Genomic DNA, 24,640 nt, shown 5'->3' with positions numbered 1-24,640 from the left:
ATGTCCTCAGAAAACTGGTAAGAATACTGGCAAATTTCTGTGGCAAAGCGGTGCCTCTCCAAAGTTCCTGGGGGAAGGAGGATTGTGTGGCATCGCAGTCTCGTATTATCTACAAGTGTGAAATGTTAAATCACAGATTAGGAGCCCTAGTTCTTTAGCTTCGTAGCAGGATATAATTATTACTCTGTATCACAGTCATTTTCTTCCTGTCACAAGGCAGTTGATGGCTGCCAAGAGTATGCTTTGTAAGTAAGAGTGGAAAAGCAGACGTCTTGTATATGGTGTAATCACACTTGTTACTGCTATGAATAGTATTGGGGAATGGTCATTAGCAGCTATTTGCCTTTTTTGAAAAACATAGAATTGCATACGGCAAATGCAGTACCAGATATCTGAAATTTTCTGCAGCACCCACTGAGAACTGGGACAGTCACTGATTGAGGCCGATACTTTGGAAGGTCTAGCTGCACAGACAGCTGTGCCACTTTCTTGTTTGCTTGGTTATGGCAGTTTTTCAGTTTGTCCACATGCCAGGTTATCTGCAGCTTTTCTAACAGCTGGTTGGTTACAGCAGCTTTCAAACCACCTGCAAGATAGGTAATATGACATGAATAATTTAGTTTGCATAACTGAGGCTTGCAAAAGAGCAGCTAAGCTGGGCGTCCTTCTTGAATGCTAAATGTCAAGCCTTTAATCATCCAGGCATTCCTAATGAATTTTTTTATTTGTTTTTAGGGATGACAGTAAAATAAAGAAACAAGATGCCCCAACACATTGTGGCCTTCACTGTTGTAAGGATGGGCCAATAAGAAATGGCCATATTGGGCAGCGGCCACCCTCTATCAACCCTGAGAGACTAAAAGATTTTGGTGAGGAGGACTACCTGAACGGGGATGTGAAGACCTGGGAAATGAAGATAGTGAGCCGTAACGAGGAGTTGCTTGGGGATGCCCTTTCCCGAATCCCTCAGTCAAGCAGTAGGACCAGCCCGTCAAGCTATAACAAGCTGATTCGATTTGAAGACATTAGTGCAGCAGCTTTCAAAATCCAGTGTGGTGTTCAGAAGACACCTTGCATGGTAGGGAATTTTTATAGATTGGCATTCTCTAAATCTTTCTTTTTTTACATAGAAGTTAATCAGAAATGACCAAGGAGTATGCGTTAGTTGGAGCAGATACATCTGTGTAAGATGACTGACGTTCATATTGGTTGTTGTCATCTGTCAATAATCATTTTCTTCTTATCTATTCACACTAACATAAATCCTCAAATATTGTAGTGAACTGTAAACAAAGGATAAATATTAGGCATAGACTTAATGCACTGTGATATTGTGTACCCACTGAAAAACACTTGCTACAAGGTATCTGTGTTGAAGACCACAAACCATCAGTGTTGGGGTAAGCAGTCTTGTGGGAAGGTCTCATTTGGAAACCAGTCCATGTATTTTGAGAATTTGAACATAACAGACTTTCTTTCCTAGCTGGCAAAGCTGTCAAGGTGGGATACGTTCTGTGACTGAGTGGTTCTGCCAAGTGCCTTTTTGAGAAAACAAGAACATCAAAGTACATATGCATGCACCTATCAAACAGTGTAGGTGTGAAAATGACTGAGACCCCCCCACTGTACATGTACAAATATTTGATAAAGTGTAAGAGAAGTACAGTGCCTTAAGCTATTTAATTCATAGTGTATTTCTACTGTTGGGAGCTCTTCATGAAGCCTATTGGGGGCACTCTGTGGCTAATCTCCTCTTTTCCCTGTAGAGGGTGAAGGGAGTCTTTGCTGGACGGTGATTCAGAGCAGCAGCCTGAGAAGCACTCTCTCAAGGGGTCCGTCTCTGTCACTGACCCTGGAGGGTCCTGCTAGCATCCCTGACTATAGATTTTCTTTCTGGCCTGCACAGGGAGAGGACCATGGTGTCTGAGCCACTTGGTGAAGTTGCTTTGTGTCCACACTATTTGGGGCTATCGCTTGCCAGAGCAGATTGGTTGGGTCTGCAATACACATCCTGGTTCCCAGATGGTGCCCACTGGCCTGGAGACACCATAGTTTGTTTTCAGTGGTTTATCAGTTCAGAGTTCCCAAAATAAGGTTAGCTATGGTTTTTTTAGCATAATAGTGAAGATGTGTGTGTTATGACACAGGGCATGGTGTGAGCATGTCTGGGGCTGCAAGGTGGCACAAAAAGCTTGCAGGACAGTGTTGGCTGGAGTGCAGGCAGTCAAATTTGATGCCGTATGCATTTGTTCGGAGTGGCTCAGGGTAAATGATCCTGCCAGCTGTACCTGGGTTTCCTTTCAGAGTGATAAAGTTGGCTTGCTCAGGAAGGCAGCGTGGGAGTGCACAAACGTATGTGCAGCATGAGCGGTGAGGGGACCAAGGCCTTGGAGGAAAGAGGGAGCACACCCAACTGCCCTTGTCATCACACTTTGCATCTTTTGTCACCACAGTCCACAGACTGTGTCATGTCTGAGAGCACACGCAGTGCCCTAGACAGAAGCATTCATGCTTCATTTGTGTGGAGAGACTATCCCAGGAAGGAAAGAGGTGCATTTATATTGCAGCCAGCAAGTTGGGGATTGTGCGCCCTGCACTTTTTTTGGCAATTGACAGCTCTGGTCATACTTGTTAGTTGGGTTAGTTGGGTTTAATACTGCTTTATAAAGGTAGGTCAGTGGGCAGAGAGAGGGAGAGTGGCCTGGCTTGATTTGCAAAGCAGACGTAGCTAGCTTTGTGCCCTCTGATAGCCTTTTCCTGCAGCTCACAGCCATGTGCACATCTGCCAAGGACCTGTAGGATACTGCCTCTATGAATCGGACAGTGCGAAACTGTGGGTGCCTTGGCCAGGTGGGTCATTGCAGGACTTCACTCACACCCTCCACTCAGATGGATGAGGCCAGCAGCTCAGAACTAGTAGCATCTGTATCTCAGAGCAGTCCCACAAGCCATCTGCTTGCTCACAAGGTAGTGCTGCTGCTCTAAAACTGAACCAACCAACAGTACTGTGGGAAAAGGTGAGACTGCATCTTGGAGTCCATCTTCTGCTCCTGCAGGTATCCACATAACATGAAATTTTTCATAAACTGGTCATGCTGCTTACAAGTGGTTAAATTCTCTTTGGCCAGTTCACACTGTTTGTTCTTAGGCAGCGTTGCCCCTTAACTTAAATAACTCATTTCTCTTGGGTGCCCCAGACAGATTAATGCTGCACAGTTATATCCCCTTTCTGCTTTCACTGTGCCAAGCTAAACAGGCTAACTTTCTTTAGCCTCCTTTTATGATATAAGCTCTTAGGATGATTGTGCTAGTGGAAAACCTATCTCCCTGTTTGTTTTAGTGTGAGAATAGCCTGTGACTGTTGCTGTTCAAAGTCATATTCATACAGAAGTCATTAGTATATGTTTCATACTTTGATTCTAAAGGAAATTATTTAAAGCGCAATGTGGTGTCCAAGAAAACACAGATAATTTTTATTTTGCCTCCTCATCAGTGAGAAGTAAGACTCCCCTTTCAGGTATGTTTGTTAGGATAAAAAAGCAAGCACAGCTAAAAAACATTAATTGAATGAATTTTTGCAGTTTGCAATTTGATTCCTAATCTTCAGGTCAGACCATGGGTGAAGCGCCCTACTGGATCCTTGTGCAGGAGCATGCCTGAAGCTGAGACATGGCACGATGAATGATAGTAACAGATCTGGTAGAGGTTGTGGCTACAGGAAAACAGGGATTTTAGCATTAAATCGGACACTTGCTTTGGCCTCCAATGTAGGGGCTTAAATGTTGTTTCGTGTTAGCTTTACGGATGCCACGTGGAGGCTGCGCTGTGCTGTGTTGTACGTTAGACACAGTATCTCTAGTTGCTAGACAGGATCAAGGTGACAAAAGGGGAAAGTTACAGGGAGGTTCACTGAGTCTTACAAGGTCACACATCAGGTCAGTACAGCTGAAGATAGCACCGACACCTGCTCTCCTCCTATTGTTAGAAGTAATTGTTATATTTAGGCCAGATGAAAAAGTCGCAGTTAAAGGAATGATTTGAAGCAGAAAAGGATAACCTACAGAGTTAAATTATTGAGTATCGAAATTCAAAAAAGAAATATCTGAAGTACACCATTTCTATGGTAAAGAGTGACTTAATGAGGTATATTTTTAAATGTAGGAGCCTTAACAACTTTACAAAGTCACCGATTAGTCTCCTTTAAGCAATTTTGTCATTGTTCACTGTAGAATCCAAATGCTCTACAAAAGCAAATATGATAGAACTAATGTGAAGAACCAATAAAGCAGTATTTCTTTTCCAGTGGTCTTGTCACATCTTGCTTAGGCATTCTTCACAGTTTAGGCTGTTTAGGATAGAAACTGTTATCCTATTAGTTTACTAAGAATTTTCCACTCTTTCAGTTCTGCAGCCAGATTTTCACAGTAAATGATTTCACAGTAAATCTATGCTCCTATGTTTGCAGGATTTTCAGAAACAACGTAGAGAATCTGGCCCCATCCATGGGTGAGGAGGTTAATAAATGTTCATAAATCCACCAAAAAGCCTGGAATCATTCATTTGAAATATTTAGTTTAATAGTATATTTGTATTTTACAAATATTTGTATGTTCAGTTTAATTGAAGCAAGTCCTTGTTTCAGGTATGTTTAGTTTGCAGAAATGCTTAATGCTTTGAAAGTCCTGCAGTCTGACAAACATGTTGTAAAACTACCCAGTTGTAAAACTACCCAGTTGTCATGATTACCATGTATGACACTTGCATACTTTTTGAGAGAAATATTTAAAACACCTTGCCATGCTGTCTTTTAATCTACCACTTTTTGCGACTTGTCGTAAACAAGGGTCTGATTCCCTAAATCCACAAGTCTTCACTCTCATTTGTAGCCAGTGGAAGTTGGGTTCCGATTCCATATGGTTGCTGCGTCTCTAGTTCATAAGAGGTTTTGTTTAAAACTCATGTTTCAGATAATACGGTAATAGGAAATGAATATGACAGTGCTTGCGGTGACTATCGTACTGTAAGAAATTATAAAGGTTTGTCCTGGGCAGAAAATTCATGCATTGGACACTGCATCACATGTACTCTACTTGCTAATCCTCTCAGCTCAGGGATCCTTTCTGTTCTAAATGCTGAACGTTTTCAAACAGCTGCTGCTTACATTTGAAATTCTGGGAAATCTTTCTTGTTATTTCCATTAGTCTTCAAATTAGAAATGTCTTTGCTAATGTTATACTAGCCTTAAGGTGCAAAATGGACAGTAGTCAGTGGTGAACCGGTGGCTGAAACATAAGCAGAGTCATATGACAAAGTGGGATTAAAAGAAGGAATTTTCAACTGCTTTTGCATCTATTGGGAGATAACCTTATTTCTGGGGTATTCACTTTCCAGTTCTGGCAAGTAGTAAAATATCAGACCATAGGGCAATTTCTGAAATAATTTAAAATGCTCATTTTTATATCTAAATTTGGTTGGTAAGATCAAAACCAGTGTTATTTTCAGAATGCATAATGGCATGGGGCACATATTTCGCTACTGCAAGCTTGAAAATGACTTCCATAAACCACAAGAATCTGGAAGGTGTCAGCACGCTGTCACGTATTTCCAAAGATATGGATTTATACGATGTACTCTGTGGAGCTCACATGTAGCAGTCACATGCCTGCCTAACCAGCAAGCTGATGGGGTGTGCAGGAATGTTTTTCCATTTTAAATACATCACTGTAATAATATTTCTATACTCCAGTATTCTAGGCTATCAAAGCAGTATGGACTGGACATCTACCTAAAGAAAGAGTTCCTCCAGTACACAGGATCTGTGAAGGAACGAGGTGTGTTCTATCTTCTGACATCATTGCCTCAGGTATGACAAAATTTCCATGTACAAAAAGAAATAGATCACTTCTGCTTCACAAAAGTTGAGCAGAAGTAAAGCTAATCTCACCTGTAATGTCCATAGACTCCCTGTGTTTCTACACTTTTGAACCACTGTGCTGACTAAGCACATAGATAAGTCTGCAAATACCTTAATGTAAAAAATTTTACTTTAGTTATGCTCGACAAATCTGCTGGATTTTTTGGTGATGTGCTTAAAAATATTTGAAAGAAGAGTTTGCAAAATGTAAACTTCAGCATTTTTCTGTGACATTTGGATGAACATGTTTTTATACATATTATGGTTCTGACCTGTTGAAGTGATGATGAAATAAAGTCACAATAATGATGAGACGAATCTAGATCACTGATGGATTTTGTAATGAATTTCAATATCGTTACATGACTGTCGTCTTTATCATTTGTTGTAGGAGGTTATTGAGTCTCTGCAATAGTAATAACTATAATTGGCATGATATGGCAGTTCAGAAACGTTGGTTATTCCTGCACTTTTGCAATAATATGAATAATAATTCCTTCTACTACAAGGAAACCTGAGATGAAATTATTTCCTATAGGCAGGGAAGAAGGACCAGATATTGTTTCTTTTGGAATTAGATGGAGTTTTGCAACTAATTCCAAGAGAACAAGAATTGAACCTACAGAAGTAAAGGAACAGAAATTGAACTTACACTGTCTTAGCTCTGTGTGTAGGTCCTAAGATCACCCAGACATGCATATGCTATATCATAATACCATAATATGATCAGGTGGTACAGGAAAAGAAGGCTAAAAGTCTAGTAGGTCAGAACACTAGAATGATTCTTGATGATATGGGACCAGTTTGTGACACTACATAATGTGCAATAAGTAAACCTGTTTTGTAGGATCAGCAAAGAAAGGGGGTGATCGTGGCTTCGGACAGTAACTTTTCCATGGCTGTTGCTTACCATGCCTCAGAGCTCCATATTCCAGTGTTTGTCATCATGTCAACCAGCACTTCCCCTGCCAGAGTGAAAATGTGCCGTGAGTACGGTGCCATGGTTATCTCCTATGGCACCACAGCCAAGGATTCCCAGACACATGCAAGAAGGCTGGCACAGGAGAACAACTATCTCTACCTTGAAGAGTAAGTGGGAAGTTAGATTGATTAGAAATATTAGATTAGATAACTGTACAGCTCTGCAGGAACAGTTACTTCTCTGAGTTGTCACAAACTTAAGATTTGATCCAAGGTCATCAAGAGGTTCCTCCTGCCTGGAGTACGGACAGTTATATATTTTCAAGTACAAATCATGAACCTCTCTGTAGCAGTTTGGGATGGAAACCAGAATGAAACACCCTCCCCTCCCCCAAGCTAGACAAATGTCCTGACTGGGAATGATATGGGCTGGTATGATACTGCGTACCATGTTAATTCTTTATGAAACCCTTGTCAGCATGCATTTAGACTAGCATTCATTTTTGGTCTCTCTGTTTGGAGTAGGGTCATTAAAAGTTAATGTTTAATGCAAAGGGTTCGGTGACATAGTGTAAGGCAAGGAACAATTAATGCTGTAAAGATTTTCATGTATCTGGTATGACTGACAGAACTGGGATTCTGGCTTGAAAGAAGGTGATTAAGAGGTGTCTTCACTCATGTGTTTAAAGTAGCTAAGGATGATTATAAATTTAAGTTTGTGAACTACCTGAGATCATTGAATAAGCTGGATCTAATAGAAAGATGATTAGAACAAGAAAAGACAGGCAAAAATATTTAGAATTGTGCTGCTTTCCTCCTTTCCCTTTTTTTCTACAGTCTCTTCTGCCTTTTCCCTCCCTTTTTTGTTTTTCTCACCCTTTTCCAAGTAAAACCACCAAAAGGGTGGAGGGGGTGAATCATTAGCATGACATAACCAGCAGTTGCTCTGGTGCTCTGTGTTGGACTGTTAAACTCCTTCCCCATCACCTCTGAGCAGGCCTGATCAGCCACTTCCCATTTGCACCTTCTGCAGTGAGTGCCCATTCTTGTTTGGCTCTTGGGCACTTCTACAATAAACATAATACTAATAATTAAGGTAATATTCCTTAGAAAGAGCATCATAGAATGAGTAGAATGGAGAAAGTCCTTAGTTCTTTCCCAGTTGGTTTATCCATATCCAGTTTGTCTGGGGAAAGCAATACTAAAAACGCTACATTTCAACGACAATGTCATCTCTGTCAACAGCTAGTGACAGACTGGGCTATTTGGCATGCCTTGTCTGTCACCAAGGGCAGACTCTTGTCTCACACTGAGACTTTGAAAGAAATCCAAGGGAATTAAGTGCCTTAGATCCCACTGAATTTTAAGCACATTTAGACTCCTAGACAGCTTTCTATAACCTTGTGATTTCAAAATTGCTGTCAGCAATTTTTTCAATAGGTGTGGTAACTGCCAGCTGTGTTTCATCACATATCACATTTCTGCATTAGAACTAAATTACCTTATTGTAATTCCATGTTTAATCTTCCCCTGCTCCCTGAATATTTCTTTATTTTACAGAAGGTAGGTTCTCCAGGTCCATAAAACTCCAGGGGCAATGCATGTGAAGGACTTCAGTATCTAGCACTGAAGAATTCTAAAAGTACACGTTACAGTTAATGACATCTAAGCATTCTGATTTACTATATTCCAAGTTGCAAAAAAACGATATGTTCAGTCTATTGCTATGTTTAATTAAGAACCAAGTCTTCAGACACAATTTTTCACATTCGAGGCAGGGGAGACCAATATCACATTTGTGAATCTTTTCACAACAGGATGCCTGAAACATGATTTCTCAGGTATAGCTTGGGAGAGCTTTCTCAGAGAGAGATGTGTACCTGTGTATAGCCAGTCTTCTTGCATGTGTGTGTGCACCACATAAAATTCTATTTTATTTTGTTTTGTTCTATTTTATTTTATTTGAAATCCTGTCCTGTCCTGTTTCTGGCTTGCCTAAAATCTTCAGTGATTTGATCCTTAGCAGGTGGAAAAATCACAGTAATGCTTTTCCAAATATCAAAGGCATTCCCAGGCAATAAATCTGCACCATTGTGGGGTCATTCTTGTATTAATTACTCACTGGATAGAAGGAAAAAAAAAAAAGCAAGAAGAGAATGGTCATAACAACTGGAAAGGTCCAAGCCCCTGTCCTGTTGCAAGCTAGTACAGATGAAACCCCAGAGCTGAAGCTTATCTATTAATCACACTGATGACAATGTTGCTCAGAGAAAGAAAGGTGGCTTCATGGGATCTCTGGATTTCCTTAACCAACAATTTATTCTTTCTTTTCTGAAGTAGACACTACCTGACTGACTTCTATCTTACCTGTAGCATGTCATGTACTGTAGTTGGTGTGTCAATCCCACTTCTCCGTATTTCCTGAGTGCAATTAAATACTGAGTAAGGAAAACCAGCGTGCAAGTGTTCAATTACGGGAGGGAAACCTTTTGCCCAGTTGCAACTGGAACTGGAAGTTCCAGGAAGGAAGTGCGATTTTTCAAGTTGGAATTCAGTCATGGCGTCTACATAATTGCGGGTCAGGTAACATGGGTTCAGGACTCCATTATGTATTTAATCTGAAGATGGGCCCATTAAGTGATACAGTACCTCTGGGAGAATGCGAGAGAATGACTGGTTTGTAAATCAGAGAGGGAAGAGTGCTACAGATTGAACTGCACAATTTCCTTCCTTGAGTGTCCTGTTTTTTCTTGTGTGACTCCATATCCAAATACTGATCAGACCTGTCCCTTATTCATTTGTGATCTGGTTAGTCTGTTACTCTAGGAAGCCCTGCTGGTACCCTAAATTAGGAGGACAGAACCTAAAAAGTTATGTCACATCAAACTTTGACTGGGAGACTAAGGCCTCAAGACCTGTCTTCAATTGCTGATCGATTGCTGATTTAGAAGGCAAATGGCGAGATTTCTAGCTCTGACTCAAAAATGCTGATTTAAATATACAGACTTCATTCCTCCTCCTTCCTGCTTTCTTCTTCCTTCATTCCTTACGTTTTCTTTAATGGCATATGATAGTGAAAGAGAGATGTTTGCTTTTACCAAGCAAAAGTAATCAGTCACAGTGCAAATAAAATAACTCATTTTATTATAAAAGGCTGAAGGCTAATCAGTGAACTGGTGTTCTAACTAAATGTTAGCAGGGAAAATGCAATCATCTAAAACAGTCATTCAAACTGCTAATAAATTGCCATGCCCAAAACAGTCTCCTTTGGACAGAATTTTCAATTGCTAGAGCAGTTTTATTTGTAAATTGAATGTCCCAGGTCCTCACTCCTGCAAGTCCCTGTGGTTTCCCATGTTACCCACTGCAGAGGTAACTCTACAAACCAAGTCCTGAATATTATTGGTGGAAAAAGCGCCAAAAGAATTGTTCAGGAGACCAGTGGTATATCTTGTCATGTATACAAAGAAAAAAGCTCCCTCGGTATCTTCATAAAGACACTGAATTCAAGGGTTCAGTTACCCATTCCACCGGGATTTCTTGCCTTAGTCTTTACTTCCGTTAAGGAGTAGAACTTCATTCCCCTCATCCTTTCTTGTGTGGTCACATTGGCTTTTGCCCTGAGGCATTTGCTGTGTTTTCCTGAGTATTTGAAGTAATTTCTCAAGAGGGCCTTAGTCTCCCCCTTGAAGGCAAGCTGGGCCCCTGCGCTGAGCCTCTCTGTGCGGGTCTAACAGGTTTAGAGGAGCACAGCTTCGTAGTACCAGAATGCACTGGGTAAAGTAAAATAGGTGAAATGACCAGATCTGTAATTCTGTTTGGTTATCCATCTGCCAGAAAGAGTAGAATGTGCAGGCACCCAGAGGTCTCCTATTTTTCATTCATATATCATTCTACATTTACATCTTTGCTAATTTTTAAATAAAATCCAAAACAGCTTTTAGGAATAGATATAAGTCAATCATATCACTAGCTATACAGCGGACTTTTCTCCCATCTTTTTTCACTCTGTTTGTCCCTATTCTGCTTATTAAATTGCCTGTGCCTTAAAGTGTTTTACCAGTAAGTATTTTGGCAGACTAAATGCTTCTCTTATCCTTCCGCGAGGTCTTCCAAAGTAATGTGAAGGTATCAGATATTGGCCCTGGACTGTGGAAAGACTTAACTCTGTATGTCTGTTTGGTATCTGTGAGGGTGAATGTGGTGCTTAAATTTCATGAAAATTCCTTTTTATCAGGAATGCTAAATTCCACTTGTAAGTAAGGAGAGAAGATCTTTCCAGTCTTTGCTTTTGGTTTTGACTACAACTTTTAAAATTCATGAAGCTTAAGGAAGTAATGGCAATGGAAGAAGGACTCTCGTCCTTTTCAGATCTGTAAATACCTGATAGGAGTAACAGCAAGGATACGTGCTCTTCAGATTGCTGGCTGTTTGGGAGGCCTGATCCGGGCCAGATCGGATTGTGAATCCTTGTTGATTGCTGATTACTGCTTTAATCCCAGCGTTCCCTCCTGCATGAAAACTCACTGTCCTGTCAAGTCCAGATGACTGGTGATTCAGGTATCTTGAAATTCTTGCTGAGCTGGTTGTAGCTGAAGGATTTGTGTCTCTGTTTTTCGTGGGACTTTTGCTCTGGCATCAATTCATTTTTGCAATTTGGTTCTGCAATACTTTGGAAAGAATCAAAATCAAAGCCTGTGATGGTCTGTTTGATGGCAGTGGCCTGTTGTATCGCCTCCTGGCCTAATTGTGCTGGTGATTTACTCTCACGTATAGCTTTTCTGCTGAATCATGTCTTTAAACTATTATTGCATTGACAAATGTGAACTCTGCTGAGCTGTGTCTTTCCTTCCCACAGGGAAGACAGTGCTGTCTACCTGTCCGGGCTGGGAACTGTGGGACTGGAGATTTACGAGCAGGTGCCAAAGCTGGATGCAGTGATTTTCCCTGCAGGAGGGCACTGCGGCTTGCTGGCAGGGTCAGCTGCTGCACTCAAACATCTCAACCCACATATTTCTGTGATTGTAAGTTTCCCTTCACCTTTTGACTGTCATATTTTGACAGCTTTCACCTCCTGCCACTGAGATTTCCAAAAGGCACTGCTCTCTGCTGATACACGGGCAGAGTCTGCACGTGCTATGGACAGGAGCCCTCTGTGTCCATGGTCTTTGCCCAGGAGAAGTGTATCGGAGCGCTTGGGAAGCCTGCTGTCTCTTGGCTGGTTTGCTGCATTAAAAAAAATATGTATGAGAACACTCTTCCAAAACAGGTCAAATCCAGTTCTGTGTTTTGGGTGAATTTCTTACTGGAAAATTTTGACCCTAAAGATGTCACAAGATAAATTTAGTGACTGTAATTTTTTTGGAATAAATATCTTAAAAATTTTTATTATTGTTTTGTATTGTTGCCATGGCTGAGTGACTTTCAGCTTTAGTGCAAGTGCTATTTTTTCCATTTTGTTTTGAACACTTTGCGAAAGGTAGTGTTACTTGTGATCTAAGCTAGCTGACTTCCATGTGCTCAAGAGGGATGTAAAGGCTCATAACACGGTCCCGCTGCTTTATATACAAGAGTTCTGTTGACTTACAGCTAGGGACTTTCCTGCTGTAGTTTATAGAAGAATTTAATATTGTTCATAAAAGGGAATCTTCTTTCTGGAAGGTGATAGTCGTTAAGTTAAACACCAGATTTCTCTTCCAACATAATTTGCTTTCTTCAAAAGTGATAAGGAAGGAGCCAGAAGGGAAGAAGAGGGAGAGAAAGCTTTGGGAACTTTATACTAATCATAGAATGGAAAATTTCACAACCATGAAATAGTAAAGGGATACTTGGTCAAGATTTATTTTTCAGTCAAACTTTTCTGTAAGAGATTTTTTTTTAATTCTATTTTGGGGGTTTTTTTCTCCCATTTCCTCCTAGCTATCATCTGGTATACAGCAGCTAGATTATATTCCTCTGTATCACCTTCCATTTTTTTGTACTATTGAATGATGAAATGCTTACATAGATGAAATTCTTTTAACATTTTTACTCGTTTTTAATTTACTCTGAAATTTTTGTTGAATTTATTAAGAAAAAAGTTCCTCATCCCTTTTAAAGCTGAAGCTATATGGTGTGTAGATGTGTACATGGGTTTCAAATATTAGTGAGTTTCAAATTGACTTAATGTTAATTCTAACAGGAAACTTTGTGCAGCTTTTTTGCTATCCACTCTGGCGGTGACTTCTGTTATAACTTGATCAATAAAAAACTGACTTCACTTCCCTTCCTCAGGGTGTTGAATCTGAAAGTTTTCCTGTGTTACAACAATCGTTAAGGGCTGGCCACCCAACTGAAGAACAGGCTTGCAGCAATCATCACTTTTATGGAGGTAATAGAGTGGATTATTCTTTTGGAGGTAAAATAAAAATTGTAATTGGTTTCTCCAACCTGATCATATTCTTTTTGAGTTAATTCAGTTCAAACATATTTGAATGAAATCTAGTGTTGAAGAATCAGAACTTAACTCGCACTGTAAGAGCAGCTCCTGACTTTTTCCCCCTTCCCCCAACACTATCCCCCCCCAGTACTATTTCCAGAACACATGAAATGTTCAGGCCAATACTTAGAAATAAGAGGGTATTTATTTGACTGCTGTGCTCACAGGTAGTATCTTAACAACTGAAGTCAATGGGAAAGCTCCATGTGAAACACTAATTTCTGCAAAGGCAGAAAAATCTGGTGCTTAAATATTTAGACTTAGAAGACTGTTGTTAGAACAACAGCATTTATAAACACGGTTCAGTTGGTTTTGTATCATTTGCTCAGAAAAACTCAGCTGTTAGGCAAATTAAGAATATCCTGTTTACCTGATGTTCAAATTTGAAGTTTTGGATTAAATGGAAGCTTTACAGACAAACAACTTCTTAACTCTCTCAGTAATTTCTGCCTATCTCTACTCCCCTTTGCTGACTGTCCTGCTGCGGCTTACAGACCCTGTAATTTTTAGTTCTTATTCCCTAACTCTGGCCTCATTGTACATCAGAAAGCACTCGTGTATACAGTCCCTCGCTCAGTGAGACTGTGCAGGTTAAGAATCAGAATTATCCTGATGAGGCCTAAAATGGCAAATTCTTTCTGGGAGATCTTTGGTCTTTTGTTACCAAACTCATTTTTGTCACAGAAAAATCAAATAACTTAAGATCATATAACGGCAATGTGCTGCACTCATTCTGTTAAGGGCACAAAACAATGTCAGGACTCTAAAAAATGCTGAACATGTCTAGAGCAGCCAGCTTCTTTCTTTTGTATTTTGAAATCTGCAGATGTGAGTGGACCTTGCTTTGGCAGCAATTCTTTGCAGCTGACTGGGAAACTTGTAGATAAAGTTGTTGCTGTGAGGTAGGTGAAGAAAAACAGTGCAATGAATAATATTGTGTGAACATTGTTGTGTATAAAAAATGGGCTGTAGCGGGGTATGGTCTTCCTCTTCCTGTGTAGTGAGAAGCAGCTGGGCAGAAGCTGCCGTGGCACGCGCTCTGGGGGCCTGGGTGGGCAATTCCAGGACGGGGCCCTGCGGCAGTGAGCCCAGTCCCACATATCTCACCCTTTGGCTGGAAGAAGTACATGAACGGACATTTCACCTGCTGTTAATATTCTCTCATTCCTCATTCACCTGCTGCTAATATGCTGATGTTCCTGTTGCATCCTACTGCATTTGATGGCAGCCTTTGGAAAAACTCTTCTAGATCTTCACTGAAAGGCCCAGTTGGCAGCATGCCCACTACAATTTAACTGGGAAAATGGTTCTAGTAAAAAATGCTGTCCTGTCTTTCAGTTTATAGCATGCCTGAGATGCACATTCATCCCCAGCAGCCCAGCTTTGTATAATGTAGCGACGGGGTCATTACATAACCAGGAGGATAGAAGGAATCCCTTAATACATAAATGTATTGTTTTCGGCTTTTGGTAGCTGTTTTGTTTTGTTTTGTTTTGACACAAATTTTTTTTGCCTTTAGAGAGGAAGACATCCTCATTTCAATGCTGAGATTGCTGGAGTACGAGCGAGCCACAGTTGATGCAGAAGGGGCCATCGGACTTGCAGCTTTGATTGCTGGGAAGCTGCCAGAGTTGAAGGGTAAAAGGTAATTGCAAACGCAGAGCTTAGCAGGGAGCTGGGCAAAAGCATGGGCCTGAGTGCATTTTTCCTTGGAAACAGAGGTGAGGGAGAGTGCTCATTTTAGAGCAACAAGGCAGTTCTTGCCCCTGAACCAGCAATAGGCATCAGTGGCACTTACTTGAGGCTGAAGAGACCACACATAGCTCAAAACACCACATAGATCAAGACAAATGTCAGCCTGGAGACCAGGCAAATAGGATCCTTTTCCTGTGTTCTCAAATGACTGCCGGAAGACCTGTTGCACACAGATGCACAAGGCCTGGTCACCCCTGCCAGGGCAGTCACCAAGGAGGGCACGCTGCTGCTGTCAGTCTGTTGCTTCCTCCTGTTCCACATGTGGAAATCATCCCTGTTGTCAATGGGACCTTGCCTCCTCTATAAGGAAACAAGTTGTGAGAGCAATCAAAGAAGCCAGACTTTCATCTGCAGTCCCTCAGTGACACCTGCCTCTCAGCCCTGAGAACGCTTGCCCAGGTAATCGATGGGATTACCCTTGGGCTTAAAGTTAAACCTGTGGTAAGTGCCTTCTTACATCTGGGTTTGAGTCCTCAGTGCTTAAGCAGATTGAGCCTTGGCTCAGGACATAGCCCAGAATGTATTTAAACATGCACAGACTCAAAACAAACAAACAAAAAATTCCAATGCACAGCGTCAAACACTAAAATACTGCTGAGTGAAGCGGTTTTTCAGAACAGGTTGATAGAGTACAGCCAAGGCAGCAACAAACTTCAATTCGGTACAGCTAAAATAAATGGGAAAATGTACAGGATTGGGTTCAAAGAGATCAGGTTTAGTTCTGTAGAGAAAGATATCATGGACTAACCATATAACTTTTCATTTGCTCTTCAAACTGTTCTGTATTCATTTTCCAAGGTTGAAATGGATTTAATTAATGATTATAGGAATTCTTGAACATATATGTTATCTAACTATTTAGAAGGTGAAACTCAGAATTTTCTTTCCAGGGAAAAATGCTGTCATATTTTTAAAATTTGAAACGGAATGTTTAAAAATTCCAGCAAATGTACGGTGGAAAAAAAAAAAAGTTTCAGACAGTCTAATGCATCCAGCTTCCAGGGTCCCACTTCGCTCCTGCAGTGGATACTGAGAGCCAGAAGCCACTCTGAAATGTAATATACATTTACCAAAGGACAATCCCAGCAGCCATTAAGCTGATACTGAATACAGTGTCTCTGATTGATGATTCCTTTGCACAAATCTCTACTAATCAAAAATCCTGTTTTCTCTCTCCTTTCAGAGTGGCAATTGCTGTATGCAGTGGAAACTTGGAATTGCATTTGCTGCAACAGTGCATAGCTCGTGCCCTGACCCTTGATAACAGAGTGTGCAGGTTTTCCCTTGTTCTTTCTGACTGCCCAGGAGATGTTGCAAAGTTACTGGAGATTCTGGCTCGGGAGGAGGCAAGGTAAGTCAGACTTGTAGTGAGGAGATATAGTCACAGAGTAGCACAAAGATTATTAAAGATTTCGACATGTTTCTGAATGTCATCTGAAGGAAAGTCTCTAAGTAACTGAATTAGTCCAGTTATTTTTTCTTACATTATTGTAATTCATATTTCAGAAAACCTTTTTTCCCATTCCTTTTTATTTCTATGTGCAAATATCTTTGCGTCTTTGAGGAAGTGTCTAATATGGAAAACAGTAGAAGTGGTTACTGTCCAAACACTTACTGAAATTATTTTACAGTGACAAAGCTTGTCGTGATCTCTATCCTTTATTTCATCTAGAGTATTGGATATCAAACAAGAACGCTTGTTTGTGACATCTGAGCTCTTCACTGTTGAGGTAAGATAAAATGCAGTTTCAGTTCCTCTAGCAGTACTGATCTCCCCGAGTTTCTTCTGTTTTCCTGTATCTCTCTGTGTGGAAGTTAGGTGAAGTCCAACAGTGAATGCAGTTCACAGCGTGCACAGTGATTTTGAGAGCAATGTGACAGATAATCAACAATCTCTTCTGTGTTACACATCATCTTGCCTCACCAAATACTTAACAGGCATATAAATAATACAGGATCTGTTTTATCTGCTATTGCAACAGAGTTGGTGAAATACTCCATTTGATAACATTGCAAACCATCATGTGAATAATTTTGTGCCAGAAGTGGTGAGCAAGCTACAGCATCCATTCAGAACTGGAAGAGCTAGCTGTGTAGGCTGGCTGTAATTATGCAAGATCAAGTTGCCTTAAATCAGTGTGGATAATATCTCTACTCTTAAGAAACCCTCATTTTTAACTAGGGCCTCAGTCTTGTACCTTGTCCATAAAGAGCACAGAGCAAGGTTGTTCTTCCAGGGCTGAGTATTTGATACAATAACGGTGAGGAAGTGTTACCAGCTGTTGTCATCTCTTAAAGGATCATTTGTTTCACAGCATATCTCTTATTTCAACTGGTTTTGCAAAGGTGTGGTTCCACTGATTTCGTGCTACTATTGTCAAAACCTAATCTGACTGAGTTTGTGAAATCACAGGTGGCAGTGTTATGAAAGGGTCAAACTTAGGATATTTGGTAAACTGACTCACAACTGGAATTCTTACAATAAGACTAACAAATAAGCAAGTTGTTCCATGTTGGTATTTAAATATGAAGTAAATTCCGCAGCTGCAGGACTTCCATGTTGATTTGGGTATTGGGTATGAATTCACCTGGATGCAAGCACCTGCTCAGCATTTTCATTTGCAGAAATAAAGAACAGATTAGATTAAAGATTACTGTAGCAAAGGACTGCAATGAAGTTCATGAACATCCTTCCAGGCATGCTATCAGTAGTCCTCTGAAGTGTCTAGGATTATATTTACATCATTCTCCAGTGTGCCATGAAGATAGGCCAGCATACTCGTTTAGTTGCTTGAAGGTAACATGACACTGAAATCGGTAGACAAATCCTTCAGATTCGTAAATAACTAATTTAATTCTGATAAACCTTTTTAGACTGAAAGCTGGGTTCTACAAATCCTGTAACTCTTCTAAAGAGTTCTCAATGTGATTTTTATGAAATAAGGCTTGTAATTTTTATTCATGCTACTAAGTAAACTAAACTAAATCTACTCTCTTAGTCTTTTGATTGACAATGTTAGAACAATTTTCCATTGCTGTTGCAACCTTTGCCATTAGACAATTTTATCAAAATCTGTAGCAAATACAGTCTCTGGATTTAAAAAGCATCATGTACTACTACCTACATTTTAAACACAGTCTATTTTCACTGACTATCTACTTCAGGAATCTGACACCAAGTTGTGCTACAAGAGGATTAAAGGGAGGAATTTGTGTCCCTGAATAATTTAATTGGATGTTGGACTAGCATGATGGCTTTTAACCAGTCTGTAAGAGGCTATTGGATAATTAGATGTGAGCTACAAAGTAGTGATCCAGATTTACAGACCTCAGTGACTTTGCAGGTGGTTGTATCTGGTAGTGAATTATGGAGCTTTTGCTTGAAAACTAGAACAAAAGTAGTCCAAAAAGGTAGCATATCAAATTTATCTTTAAGCATTGAAATGAATTTGCTCAAAGCCAAGATATAAAAACATGCATATTTTCATAGTAAATTTAATTCATATGTGGGGGGTTGCTTGATTTTGTTGTTGTTGTTGTTGTTGTTGTTGCTTGTAAAAACCAAAGCCTTGTGTCGGCAAAGCATTTTAAGCATATATTTTTGAAGCAGAACAGAACAGTGCAGTAAGTATAGTAGCTTATTTGAAATATTAAATCAGTCCTGTCAAGGTGGTCATCATAGTATTTAATCATCTTATGGATTTACCCTTTCATTTCCAAGTGAGAGAAATGTGGCTTCTATTCACTGCTTGTCAGGAAAATGAAGGATTTTATTTCCCTCTGGTGAAAAGCCTTGATAGATCAGTGTTTGTTTGTCTGGTGTATGCTTGGAATGCTCTGCGGGAAGATCTTTGCTGATAGCCTGATTTCAGGAAGTAGTAATAACTTTCTAAAAGGATGCTTTGTGTTCAAATTTCTCTTCCGAAAAAATCACTTTTGGAATATTTCACTAGTGAAAATAATTTTTAAAAAGAAGGGAGGGAGGGAACAAAACTCTTTTCCTTGAATGGTTTATGGCTATATTAGGTTCAGCAGCTGCCTAATGAAGCGGCTTGTGCATTGAGATCAGCTGGTCACATTCTTTGGAAATATATGAGAGTTTCTTTTGGATAATTCCTGTTCATACCTCTAGTTTAGATTCTCTTTCCTTGTGGCTCATACTGGATTTCTGTCCTGCAGAGGACTGCAACTTACTGTGCCCTGGAAGCAACCAAGAGTTTTACCAGGAGCACATCTAACTCACTCTTACATGAGCAGTTAGAAAATGGCTTCCAAAGTCCTAATATTGAAATAGATAATTTTCTTAGCAGATCACCCGTTAGAATAGCAAATCTAGTAGGTCCTTCACAGTTTACAGCTCTTGAAGCAGTTTGGATGGCCAAGAATATCCAGACAAAAATAAAGGTCAGAGACAGGAATAAATGGGATGTTAGGAATAGTGCTAGCTGATTAGTACCTGTCTTTACACTGAGCCTGGAAAAGCACAAAAGACTGTAAATATTTTGAATGAACAATGCTATTCTCATTTCCTCTGTTCTCTAGCATTGACTTTTCAGGTCCACCTGATGTCTTTATCTGCACAGACAGCCTACAGGGGAGTAGGCAACAGGGAGCTGAGAGGCGCACAAATTTGATTTTGAATATCTAGAAAAATATGATTTAAAAAGCAAAGTGCCCAAATGCAAGACTTTCAGATAAAGGGGGAGCTGGGATGTCCATTCTGTTGCCCAAATCACATAGCAAAGAACTTACTAAATCTCCTCCATTTGTGAAGATATGAACTTTCCTCTCTTTGAAATGGAACTAATTAATTCCTATGAATAATTTAATTTAGATGTATCCAGATTATGCTGCTGTTGCACAGAGTAATAACTTTCATTTGATCTTTTCCATAATCTTTTTTTAGCCTTTGTCCCTCTCCTTCAATTATTTCTAGTTATCTTTTCTAGTTATTAAGTGAAACCCATGAGACACAAATATTCAGCAAAGACTCTTCTATCTTTCATTATTTGTAGGCCTGCTATAAAAAACAGGCTAGCTAAACCCAAGGCTAGAATCAATCTTCGGATTACTTGCCACAGGGAATAGAAGTCCAAAGCTGTAAAAGATCCAGCTGGCTGATTATTTTAGCAACGCTACAGAAACATATCATTTTTATTTTTTTTAAATCCAACAAGGATAAGACCTAGAAGCAAAGAAATGCGTAAAACTGTACCGACATGGAAAAGAAAGATCTGTGGTGCGAGTATGATCCTAAAGTCAGTGAGAGCTCTGCTGGATCAGAAAGCCAATGTCTAGTATTAATATTAGGGGTTCATGATTTTGAACTAAATCTAAAGCTGTACTTGTGCACTCACATTCTCTCTAGGTGACATGGGTTATCACGTCCTCAGTTTAAGAAACATCAGGCAGTAAGTTTTGTCATTGCTTCTTAAATAAAACCGACTTGGAGCACTTTTAGCTGGCCAGTGGGTATGTAACCTCCTGTAGAGGGCATCCAGGTGAGCGCTTATCAACAGCCTGGCAATGCCTAGGAATAAGAGGATTCTCCTGTCAGACACCCATGTAAATCATATTTCCTGGGCGAAGTGAAGAAAAGAGAGAGAGGGTCTACAAAGAGATATAAAATTGCAGTGGAAACTGGCTCAATCTGAGCAAGAAAACAAATTCCCACGCTTTATTTACTTCATTGCCTTCCTTGTCTTTTGGATCTGTAGCTATTACAAAATGTGGACTGCTCATCTCTTTGCTCCTCTTGTGAGTAGATGTTCTCTCTTACTTTATTAGGCATATGTAAAAGATCAGGTGATTAATCTTGAGACTTATTTTGTTGTTGTCGTCATTTCATTTATACTATGCTATAACATATTCATGGCCAATACCACATTCTTGTTAGACACTCTGCATGCACAGAACAAAAAGACAGTATTAGTCCAAAATGTTTACAAGCTATCTGGCTTCAATCTGTCCCATTCTGTCTGGCTTCAATCACCAGCTGAAAGAAAAGGGCAGAGAGGAGAATAGTTAGCTCTGTAAATCAGAATTCTTTTCCATGCTTGCTCCCAGGGCAGAGCAGCTGCTCGCTGCCAAATATTCAAAGCTGAACCTAGCAAGTTCAGACTAGTTCCAAGTGCAACAATTGATCTCCTCAGGACAAAACTGACGTGATTGCTGCAGAGGAAAAAAAAAGTTGTTTTTTTTTTTTTTTTAGTTACAAACTCTGTAAGAGATGAATATGTACTCTTGAAAATATGACTACAAAGCTTTGAGGATTTTATACTAACCATAGAATGGATAATGGGTGCTTTGGTGCCTTTAGATACCTTTCCCAAGCATTGTGTTCTCTCCTCTTCCCTCATTATTAAGTAATTCTGTTTTCTGCCTCTGTCCTTTTCTTGTGACAAAATCCAACTTTTTCAGAGGAGCAAGAAATTGGCACCTAAGCTGTGTTCCAAAGATTTTAAAAAGACTAGAACTGTGTTCAGAATAAGACACACAGAATTACAAAAACAGATCAGAAATGTGGCTTATTTAATGATGAATATTTAAGAAATTTTAGTTAATTAGAATGAGCTCATAGTTTTTTAGAATAACTTGGAGTTAGTGTTATGTCCTCTCGTTCAATAGTTCGGTTAAAGGTTTGTTGTCGTTTTAAGCTCATTCCAGGAAATGTGAATTCACAAAGTTCTAACTTAGAAATGTCCTCATAAACATATTTGAGTTAAGACTAAAAGATTGTTTTTGCCTTGCTTTCTTTAAAGGATGCAGTTCTGATAGGAGCATTATACATGGCATCTGTCTCTAGTAATCCACCTTAAAGTTATCATGACTAGTTTTTCTTCTGTTCTCTGTAGATATGCCTGTTGCAAAAAATTCCCTGCTGCTGCACCCTGACTCATCTTGGATCCTTTCCTCACTAGATTTCCATGTTTTTGTGAGGCCTTTTTTTCCACGTGGCACTTTCAACATCAGTGATAGTTCCAGCAGGAGCAAAGAGGACTGAAGTTAGTGGTCTAAATTTTTGAACTATAATTTCCATTATGCACCATCACATTGGTGCCTCGCCTCTGGCAGACTTTGGTATATTTATCTCACATCAGAGAGGAGCCCAGATTTTAGAATGGTGCAGTAGAGATGTGAGTATGTAGAAAAGATATATCAAAGAAGAAATGAAAAAATGGCATTGAAGTTATTGTCTTGTGTGGCTGGCATGACAATAGGATTGTCAATAATACACACAGAGGAAAGTAAAGACTAAAAAGATAACTATCAAGTTCAGGTTTGCCTGGTTTTAGTTTGATTTAGCAACAGCTATAATAGAAAACTAGAAGTGATGCAACAAGCAAAGAACACAATCAGAAAAAAACACGTGTAAGTTGTGTAAGTGATTGAAACCAGCCAGAATATTACAGGGACAAAACAGCAGTGGGTAGTAGGTCCATGGGAGAAGAGAGGAGAATTTAAAAAGAAGGACTGAAGGATGGAGATGCTGGAGCACAGACTGCCCAGAAACACAGAAATCTGGTGAGGCAAGAGTCGAAGATGGCTGAGACAGCAGCAGCAAAGGGTATGATCCCCCGGGAACAGAAGAGAGAAGCTGCTAATGGATGATTTCGGAGAGGCCTGTTGGGGACAGCAGAAAACTAGTTGCCCAGGAGCCAGGACAGGATCAGCCTATCTCCTTCAAACTTTGAAGGCACCAGAGTGGGGCTGTTGGAAGGTCGGCAGATTGCGCTGAAGGGCTGGAAGAGCCCCAGAATTTCTGTCATAGCAGTTTTCTTACCTGCGTAGATAGGGAATGCAAGGTCCAGAGTTTTTATGTTGGCTGATCATTTTGCTTTTAAGAATGTATTTTAGGATTTAGTTGGAAATACCTTTGTCTGAGAATGCTGCCATGTCTTTAAGAATGTTCCTAATTCTTTTCCCAGGTCACCTGCACTGTAGAGACTAGAGACAAAATCCACACAGCTCAGCTGAGAAACGCTCTCCTGGAACGCTACCCAGCAGCAAAGTGGACTGAACGGTGATGCAAAGCACTAGGGAAAGTGCTGAGGCTCTTCAACAAATATTTGACAGAGCACTAACCTTGAGGCATTCAGAAAAAACTTTATCTTTCAAAACTGAAAAGTTAGCAAATAGTTCCAGGACATTTATTTCCTGTTCAAAATGTAGTGAGTGTCTTTGGGAATAAAGTTAAATGCAAAATTTCAACTTAGCGAAAGGAAATTTTATAGTCTCTACTGGTGTTGGAATTCAATAATGCATTATCAGCTGGCTATCTGGATTTTGACTAGTATGTAGAATCTAATGGCATTCAATAAATAAATAGGGAGAAGGTATTTTTCTTTATATCTGAATATAGACCTCTCACAGGTCTTTTGATTTTGATGCCCCAAGTTAAAGTAAGTAGTGCAGCTCCTTCTGCTGGAATTTGCCATATTACTAGTATAGTCATTTTAAATGCTCAAGCCAGAAGCAGCTCTTCATTTGCTGAATCTGCTTCGGGGGGGGGGGGGGGGGGGGGGGGTGCACACATGCACATGTGCGCATGTGTGTACATTGCTGTTTGCATAAGATCTTTGCTATCATGAGGAAAAAATATTAATAAAATGCAATTAAAAAAAACCTTGGAAAATAAAAGCCAATACTGCATTGTTTTTTCAAGTGAAAATGATCCTATTTATAAAGTAAGGTTCCAGAAGATGTTGCAGCTATAAAAAGCATATTTTGAATGTAATTAGATCTCATATGCAGAACACAAATGCAGTTCTTCCCCCTGCTTTTGGACACTCAGTATCACGAGCAGCATACAAAATGGCTATTTTCCTTTATAAAAGGGGTTTCTCCACTCGTGAATTTTGTGATTAGCATTCCACTGATCATCTTAGTCTGCCTAAAACAGATTCTATTCATCTCACCTGACAGATTAAGCGCAATGTTAAGAGTGAAATATATTTAAAGACCACATGTTAATAAGCAAGGACAGCTCCAAGAGAAGAGGAAGGCTGAGTCTTAGGCAAGTGGCTAATGCAATTAAGAAAGAACACTTTGACCTGAATACCATTTTCATCACTAGAGACAGAGACCTACTGTTAAGGTAATATAGTGGGATGGCAAGAGATATAAGAGAAACTCAGGCCACTTCTAAGTATACATAGCTCAGATGCCTTTCCACTTGGGCAAAATTCAATTTACGGTCAGCTGCAAGAGAGGTGATATAAACCATTGCACTTGTTAAATTTAAGCAGGATTGCCCCAAATTTTGGTTGTAGGTATTTTAATAGGAGGTCCTACTCCTGTCTCTGGAATATCAAGTTGATAATTAAACACATAAAATAGGTATGTATTTAATAGTGCCCTAGCAAAGCCCAGTTCAAAATCCAGTAAAGTCAGAGGGAGTGTTTCCATAGGCTACATGAGATCAAATCATTTGAGGTCTGACATGCAGAGTTGGGTGAGCTATTGTTAAGTGTCCGCGAAGTTGAACTTCAATTATAGCTTTTGGTGAGAAAGATGCTGCAAGCCCATAATGACTCTCTATTGCTTCCATATTAAGATTTATAAATGGAGCT

General features: G+C 39.8%; 1 protein-coding gene across 1 annotated transcript; it reads left to right on the top strand.

Moving 5' to 3' along the window:
- LOC112993308 (L-threonine ammonia-lyase-like) lies at positions 1 to 23,572 on the top strand. The gene is made up of 11 exons (XM_064514459.1): positions 1 to 17; positions 736 to 1,078; positions 5,747 to 5,863; positions 6,762 to 7,003; positions 11,694 to 11,859; positions 13,109 to 13,205; positions 14,140 to 14,215; positions 14,833 to 14,958; positions 16,252 to 16,419; positions 16,741 to 16,798; positions 22,997 to 23,572. Exons 1-11 carry the CDS (start codon positions 1 to 3, stop codon positions 23,093 to 23,095), a joined length of 1,509 nt encoding a protein of 502 aa, XP_064370529.1. The 3' UTR covers positions 23,096 to 23,572.
- The last annotated feature ends 1,068 nt before the right edge of the window (positions 23,573 to 24,640 follow it).

The sequence above is a fragment of the Dromaius novaehollandiae genome, chromosome 6 (assembly GCF_036370855.1).
Source record: "Dromaius novaehollandiae isolate bDroNov1 chromosome 6, bDroNov1.hap1, whole genome shotgun sequence".
Taxonomy (NCBI): Eukaryota; Metazoa; Chordata; class Aves; order Casuariiformes; family Dromaiidae; genus Dromaius; species Dromaius novaehollandiae.
Note: the sequence above shows the minus strand (reverse complement) of the source record. Positions and strands in the feature narration are given on the sequence as shown.

Bases quoted from the DNA above. Each gene is read 5' to 3' on its own strand.
- LOC112993308 (XM_064514459.1), top strand. The intron at 1,079-5,746 runs GTAGGGAATTTT...TCTATACTCCAG, and splicing joins TTCAGAAGACACCTTGCATG to TATTCTAGGCTATCAAAGCA. The intron at 14,959-16,251 runs GTAATTGCAAAC...CTCTCCTTTCAG, and splicing joins CCAGAGTTGAAGGGTAAAAG to AGTGGCAATTGCTGTATGCA.